The sequence below is a fragment of the Calidris pugnax genome, unplaced genomic scaffold (genome assembly GCF_001431845.1).
Source record: "Calidris pugnax isolate Ruff unplaced genomic scaffold, ASM143184v1 scaffold44, whole genome shotgun sequence".
Classification (NCBI taxonomy): domain Eukaryota; kingdom Metazoa; phylum Chordata; class Aves; order Charadriiformes; family Scolopacidae; genus Calidris; species Calidris pugnax.
Genome location: NW_015094506.1, coordinates 3,900,327 through 3,907,403, shown reverse-complemented (window position 1 = coordinate 3,907,403; position 7,077 = coordinate 3,900,327). Strand labels below are relative to the sequence as shown.

Below are 7,077 nucleotides of genomic sequence, written 5' to 3'. Positions count from 1 at the left end.
CCCTCCCCTCTCCCTCCCCTCTCCCTTCCATGGCAGCTGGGGACCTCACTGGGCAACAGGGATGGTGTGGGGTGTTGGGGTAGTCCCCCAAGCCAGCTGTCTGGGTTGCCCCCTGTCGTGGTGGAGGTGGTGGGGTGGTTTCTCAGGGGGACCTCTGTGTTTTGGGGGCAGGTGGGGAGCTCTCCACCAGGAGGAGAAGAGGCACGGGGGACACCGAGTCCAGTAAGATCAACGGGCTGCTGGAGAGCAAGACGTACGACACCTACGCCTCTTCGTCTGGGTACTCCTCAGAAGATGATTATGCTGGTAGGGATGCACCAGCCTCTCTCTGGTGGCAGGGATGCTGGGGGAGACCAGGGGGACCAGCCCAGAGCCTGGCTGTGCCCAGGATGCTGCCAGTCCCTCCTCTCCTGCACACCACCCCCCAAGCAAAGCCTTCACCATTGATGGTGCACAGGGATGCAGGCTCTATTTAGTGACTTGCTACCTCGCTGCTTCCTTTCCAGGTCACTTCTACTCAGGCCAGAGTAGCTCCAGGTCGGGGCTGAGGACCGCAGCCTCTCGGGTGGGCTCCTTCCTCTGGCAGGTGTTCACCTCCCCAGGTGAGTGGAGGGCTGGTGGGGGGGTTTCTAGCAGCACCTTTCTTCCCCACCAGCATCTCCACTTCCCACGGGCCATGTGCTGTTCCCTGATGGGGTGGAGGGGCTTCATCTCCCCGTGGGAGCATCCCTGGGGACAGAAGGAACATCTTTGCCGTGACCCTGCCTGAGACTCATTTTCTCTCCTGGCAGTTCGGTTCCTGGGATGGCTCTCCTCGGGGCTGGCAGCTGCCTGGCACCGCCTCACCGGCCCAGCTCCTCGCCTGGGTGGTGTCCCCTTCTCCAGGTGAGTGTGGTGGCCGGATACCAGGATGGAACACCCACAGGAGTCCGGAGAGCGGGTGCCTGGCACACATGGGGTGTGGGTGTCTTGTGCCAAAGCCCAGCTGGGTTCTGCCTTCCCTCCGGCCCCCATCCAGAGAAGGGCTGCGGTGGGGAAAGGTGGCCGCAGTCCTACAGGTGCCTCTTTCTTCTCCATGTTCCAGGCGCTACCCATGGCTGAAGAGGTCCCTGCTACTGCTGTTGCTCCTCCTCCTCCTCGCTGCCGCTGCCTATGGTGAGTTGGCCCAGCTCGATCTGTTGCCCTGGGATTTGGGGCAGTGCAGAGCATCCCACTGCTGTACCCAGGGGATGGGATGGGATGGCCCTGAGCTCAATGTTTGTAGCTCCTGGTACCCTGGTGCATCTTCACCCCTGTGCTGAGGCCTCTGGGTAACCCCAGGAGATGCTGATGGTTGAGCCTCTGCATGTCCACCCTGTGCCCTGCTGTGGCCTGTTGTTTTAACTCTCTCATCCCCCTACTTGCCCAGGAGCTTGGTACTTCTACCCGTACGGGCTGTCGACGCTCAGCATCCCTGCCTTCCCGTGGTGGGGAGCTGGAAAGCTTTCCTCCTCCTCCATGCCTGGGGCAGGGGACCTGACCGCGCTGGACCAGGTAAGCCTCAGCAAAGTGGTGGTATTGGCCCAGGTGGGTGGCCTGCTGGGAGAGCCAGGAGAGTGTGGTCTGTGGCTGAAGGAGCTCTTCTAGGGGATGGCAAAGTGGTGGAGGATGGGGCTGATGATGGCTCCATGCTGGTGGAAATAGCTCCCCCAGCTTGTGGGTGTCTCACTCCCTGGGTGTCCCAGGGATGGAGCAGGGGGAACATCTGTCCTCTCTTGGGAAGCAGCGGATGAATAAGATGCCACTGACTCTGGGGACTGTGTTGTCTGGATCCCCGTTTGCAGGGGTCCCTGTGGAGCAGGCAGCCCCGTGGGGGTCCACACCTCCCCGGGGGGCTGCATTGGACCCTGCCTTTGCCACCACAGGGGCTGCAAGGGGAGCACCGGCTCCTGGCTCGCTTCCAGGCTCTGGAGAAGCGCTTCAAGGCACTGGAGGCTGAGGTGTCGCAGTGGGAGCTGCGTCGGGGGGCAGCAGCTGTGGCAGCAGGAGGAGAGCCACCCCCGGGGGATGTCCTGGCCCTGCTGGAGGGACTGGTGAGCCGCCGGGATGCGGGGCTGAAGGAGCATCTCCTCACTGACGTGACCAGCCACCTTCAGGTAAGGGATGTGGAGGACATGTGGGGAGATGGGGGGCACGTGGGGCTAGATTCTGATGTTCCCCTCCTGTTCCTCACCCTGCAGGGCGAGCTGGATGCTCTCCGAGCCCAGGTGCAGAGGGATTTAGACGGGCGCCTGGGGAAGATGGCACAAGCCTCTCAGGTATGGGGATGAGCGTGCGGTGGTACCCGGGTGGGACATCCTCACCGCCGGCACCGCAGGTCTCACCCTTTCCCCTTCTCCTGGCAGGAGATGGAGACGCGCTTGCTGGAGCTGAACTCCAAGTGGCAGAGGTAACGCTGGCTGCCCGGGCAGAGCCACTGCTCTGTTTAGGGGCAGGCAGGCAGCAGGGTGGAATCCCCACAGCAAAGCTTGGGAGGAGTTTCCAGGGCTGGTTTGCTCAGGGTGAAGGAGAGGCTGAGAGGCACAATCTTGGGTGGAAAGGAGAGATGGGTATGTCAGCAGGGAAGTGTCCTGGCTGGCTCAAAGGGCGATTGCAGCAAATGACCTTCACCACTGTTATTTTTGCATCACTGTGGGGAATGTGGCTTTCGACTGGGGGGCGAGCTGGGGATGCTTTCCCACGGGATGCAGTAGAAGAGGTCATCGGCACAGGAATTGGAAGGGCTTGGGGCTGGAGATGGGGTTGAGCGGAGGTGATGGGAGATGAACCTCTTCCCCTAGTGTGCAGAGGGGAGCTGGGACTGTTGGCACACAACTCTGTTACCTTTCTCGGCACAGCTTGGTGCAGGAGGGCCTGCGAGGGACCTTCCAGCAGGAGGTGGACAAACTGGAGCAGGAGGTGGCAGCGCTGAGGAGGGAGCTGGCGGGCCTCAAGTCAGACCAGGAGGTGATGGGGAAGCACGTGGAGGGGATGCTGGAGCAGCTGAAGGCGGTGCGGGCTGATGTGAGTCCCTGGTTCCCACCCTGTTCAGCAGAGACAGCCGTGAGGGTCCCTGCCCTGGGGCTGAGCTCTGTCCTCACCATTTTAGGTGGAAGCGCAGTTCCCGGCGTGGGTCCGTCGGTTCCTGTCGCAATCCCGGCAGGACGGCGCCGCTGGCCTTGTCCTCCAGCAGGAAGACTTGCAAGCAGAACTCCGGGCCCTAGAGAGCAAGATCCTGGCCAAAGTCTTGGAAGACCGAAGGCTGGCAGCACGGGATGGTATCGGAGTGGCCCTGCAGCAAGGGGGGACCACAGGAGTGACAGAGGAGGTGAGTGCCAGCCTGAACACCAGGGACAGGTGACTCTGACACCAGAGAAGGACTCTTTGCCAGGAAGGGTAATGATAGGACAAGGGGAAACGGTTTTAAATTGGAAGAAAAAAGATTCAGATTAGATCTCAGGAAGAAATTCTTTAGTGTGAGGGTGGTGAGACACTGGAACAGGCTGCCCAGGGAAGTTGTGGATGCCCCATCCCTGGAAGTGTTCAAGGCCAGGCTGGATGTGGCCTTGAGCAACCTGGTCTGGTGGGAGGTGTCCCTGCCCATGGCAGGGGGTTGGAACTCGATGATCTTTGAGGTCCCTTCCAACCCAAACCATCCTGTGATTCTATGACAGGTGTGGGGTTGGGGGCTGTATCCCCTTGTGTGTGCAGGGGGGACTGGCATGCCTGCCTGGCAGATGGCAGAGCCTGGAGACAGCCCTTACAGCTGGGATGTTGATCCTGGCAAGAGCATCTCTGAAACTCCTCCATCCTCTCTCTGCTGTGAGCCTCCCCAGGGCTGTGCCTGTGCCCTGCCCTGGAAAGGGTCGTAGGTGGCAGCATCCACACCCTGCGAGGCTCCTGCTGTCTTAAAATCCAAGTTTCAGCTTGCGTATCTCTCATGCAGAAGGTGGGGCAGGTGCCAGCAAGGTTTCCATGGGCTGAGCATCTTGCTTACCCTCCCTCCGTCGCCAGTGCCGCAGAGTCATGTGGGGCAAAGCATTTCAGCAGGATGACACCACGGGGAAAAAATGAGCCTGCTTGCTTTGGAAAGAGTTGTTGGCAATTCCCCGTGAAGCTAGCGGAGGGAGGGATCAAGCTGGGATTAGCAGTCTCCGTAGTCTGTGCAAGCTTCGTGCACAACACAAAGTTCAGAGCCACAGTGGGGCCACAGGGTCCCAGCTCCTGGGGCTGGGTTCAATTCCAGAAGGATGCTCCAGTTGGCTCCCCCTTTTCCAGATGGGGGGAGCTCCCATTGATCCTGCAAGACAGAGAAAGAGGAACCCGCTGGGGAGGACTGGGTGGGCTGTCAGGCTGTGTCTGGTACCTGCTGGGGGGTACCCCACCTCCTCTGGGGCGAGCCCCTCTTTTGGGATGGGGATGGGCAAGCCCAGCCTGCCTTGGGCGCTGCCCCTTCATTGCACAGCTCCTCTCGTCTGGGGTATTTTTAGCAACCTCTAACGAGGCTCCCAAGCCAAATGCGTGTCGTCTTGTTTTTTGCCACGGTGATTCATCCCCCGGCTGTTTTGTGGGAAGGTCCTTGTGCCCTCTCCGTCCCCGCAGGGCAGAGGTGGGTGGGGGGCAGGATGCCCACCCCAGACCTTCACCCCTCTTGTGTCCTCTGCTTCCCCCTGCAGCAAGTGCATCTCATCGTGGACCAGGCCCTGAAGCGCTACAGCGAGGACCGCGTGGGAATGGTTGACTATGCCTTGGAGTCAGCAGGTAGGAGATGGGGGGCTTTGGCCCACCTGGGACGAGCCGTTGGTCCTGGGGAGGGGACCACAGGATACTTACCCACCACTGTCCCCTCTGTGTACCAGGGGCCAGCGTCATCAACACCCGCTGCTCTGAGACCTACAGGACGTGGAAGGCGCTGAGTTTGTTTGGCATCCCCCTGTGGTACCACTCGCAGTCCCCCCGTGTCATCCTGCAGGTGGGTACCTTCAGGGCAAGACCCCACTGAGAGGGAGAACCAGCCGGGCTGGTTCTCGGGTGGGTTTGGTGGGTTTTATTGGGCTCTCGCTGTCGCTCCAAGCAAGCGGCCAGGCTGATGTTGGGGTGAGGGGGAGAAAAATGGCACTGATGATGATAACGTTGCTGGTGTCTCCTTCCCGCACTCGTAGCCAGATGTCAACCCCGGGAACTGCTGGGCCTTTCGTGGGTCCCTGGGCTTTGTCATCATCCGCCTCTCCAGCATCATCCGCCCCACGGCCGTGACACTGGAGCACATCCCAAAAGCCCTCTCACCTCAGGGGACCATCCCCAGCGCCCCCAAAGACTTCGCTGTCTACGTGAGTGCCCTCATCTGGACCTGAGGGAGGAGGGGGGAGATGTGGTGGGAGGATGGGGTGGTGGAGGGTGCAGGACAGTGGGCTGGCAAGCCCTGTATCTGCCTGTGGGGTGCTCGGGGAGGGGTGGGTGTTATTCTGAAGAGGAGGAAGAAGCAGTATTGGGGGGGAGAGAAGGGGTACCAGGCTTTGGGAAGGGTTTTGGGGGACACTGGGAGAGAGGGGGCTGAGTAGGTGTAACTCTTGGTCTTCCTGCCCGTCCTTCCCCACTGGCCCCCATCCCTATCTGTCTGTTTTGGCCTGGAAGAGCAGGAGTGGGGGCCAAAGGCGCTTGTGTCTCCATTTCCCTCTTCTGCCCCGGGTGTGCTCATCGCGTCCAGTCTCCCTCTCTGATCACCCCTGGTTCTCCCTTTCTCCCTCCCTGCCCCTCCACAGGGCTTGAAGGACGAGGGAGAGGAGGAGGGTGTGCTCCTGGGGCAGTTCACCTACAACCATGACGGTGACCCCATCCAAACATTTTACTTGGAGGTAAGCGCTTTGCCCTTGGGGCACCCAACCCTGAGAAGAAAAAGGTGCTCCTGGGGGGGTCTCTGATCCCTTGAGAGCTCTCAGGGGCTCAGGTTTTTCCTTCCTCCTCTCTCCAAGGGCAATGCCGTGGGCACGTACCAGCTGGTGGAGCTCCGGGTGCTGAGCAATTGGGGCCACCCTGAATACACCTGCATCTACCGCTTCCGTGTGCACGGGGAGCCGGAGCACTGACCCCCCGGCTCCCGCGCGGGATGAGGATGCTGCGGGGCCGACAGCAGGAGGGGACTCGTCCGGTTTGTCGCTTTGGACATAGAAATCCCGGGATGCACCAGCAGCCGCCCCAGGGAGCCGCTCCCCTTGCGGGAGGAGAAGAGCTGGTGTTCAAAGGGTGAGGCTTTCACTCTTCCAAGGACCGGCGGGTGGCGAGGCAAGAGCATCCCACGTGGGTCCTGGCGCAGCCCGGTTTGTTTTCAGTGCGGATCGGACACTTTTAACTTTTTAAGCTGATTTTTTTATTATTTTTTTTAATTGGGTCTGCGCAACCCCTCGTCCCCCTTGCCTTGCTTCTTTCTGAGTGTTGCCGGGGCTTGGGAAAGGGGGCATGTAACTTCTGCCATGTGCTTCACGCCAGCTTGGGCACGACAGGGTGTACGGGACTGTGGTGACTGGCTGGGTGCTGCCAGGGTAGGTGGGAGCCCACCGGTCATGGCCATTGAGTCTCTCCCCTCCACGTGGGGTGGGGGGGGTCTTTTCTCCTGCCTTGGGGCTGGTTGAGGTAAAGATCTCCAGACCTCCGATGCTGGGCCAGCAGAGGGGAAATAAGACAGTATTAATGAAGTATTAACATAAAACTAACGGTTTGGGACAGCAGGAGGGGGGAAATTGGGCACGCACGGGTGGCAGAGCCTGCCCCAGTGCTGCCCTCCGTCCGCTCGAGCCCTCCTGCTGCCGGCGGCTGGGTCGGGTCCTGGCGACGCTGTCTCCCCAGTGTTAAGCTTAACGATGCTATGGAAAACTCCTGTTGCCTGCTTCCCCTTTTGGGTTTGTTCTGTTGTGGTTTTGGATTTGTGTTTTTTTAAGGGGGAGGGAGGCTATTTTCCAGTTGGGGTCTTGAGGGATTTTTTTTTTTTTTGCTTTGTTTTCTTTTTTTTTTTTTTTTTTTTTTTTTTTTTTAACAAAAAAAAAAAATCTTTTTTTTTCTTGT

At 59.8% G+C, this 7,077-nt stretch overlaps 1 protein-coding gene across 1 annotated transcript in view; it reads left to right on the top strand.

The window, feature by feature from the left end:
• Positions 1-7,043, top strand: part of SUN2 (Sad1 and UNC84 domain containing 2) — an 8,207-nt gene extending 1,164 nt beyond the window's left edge. The window contains exons 2-16 of the mRNA XM_014963280.1: positions 172-306; positions 507-602; positions 792-885; positions 1,085-1,155; positions 1,409-1,533; positions 1,905-2,135; positions 2,220-2,297; positions 2,385-2,428; positions 2,877-3,042; positions 3,128-3,346; positions 4,695-4,779; positions 4,878-4,990; positions 5,181-5,348; positions 5,781-5,873; positions 5,991-7,043. Of these exons, the coding sequence (XP_014818766.1) occupies positions 172-306; positions 507-602; positions 792-885; positions 1,085-1,155; positions 1,409-1,533; positions 1,905-2,135; positions 2,220-2,297; positions 2,385-2,428; positions 2,877-3,042; positions 3,128-3,346; positions 4,695-4,779; positions 4,878-4,990; positions 5,181-5,348; positions 5,781-5,873; positions 5,991-6,104 (1,832 nt within the window). The 3' untranslated portion in view covers positions 6,105-7,043. The remainder of the gene's footprint in view (positions 1-171; positions 307-506; positions 603-791; positions 886-1,084; positions 1,156-1,408; positions 1,534-1,904; positions 2,136-2,219; positions 2,298-2,384; positions 2,429-2,876; positions 3,043-3,127; positions 3,347-4,694; positions 4,780-4,877; positions 4,991-5,180; positions 5,349-5,780; positions 5,874-5,990) is intronic.
• The last annotated feature ends 34 nt before the right edge of the window (positions 7,044-7,077 follow it).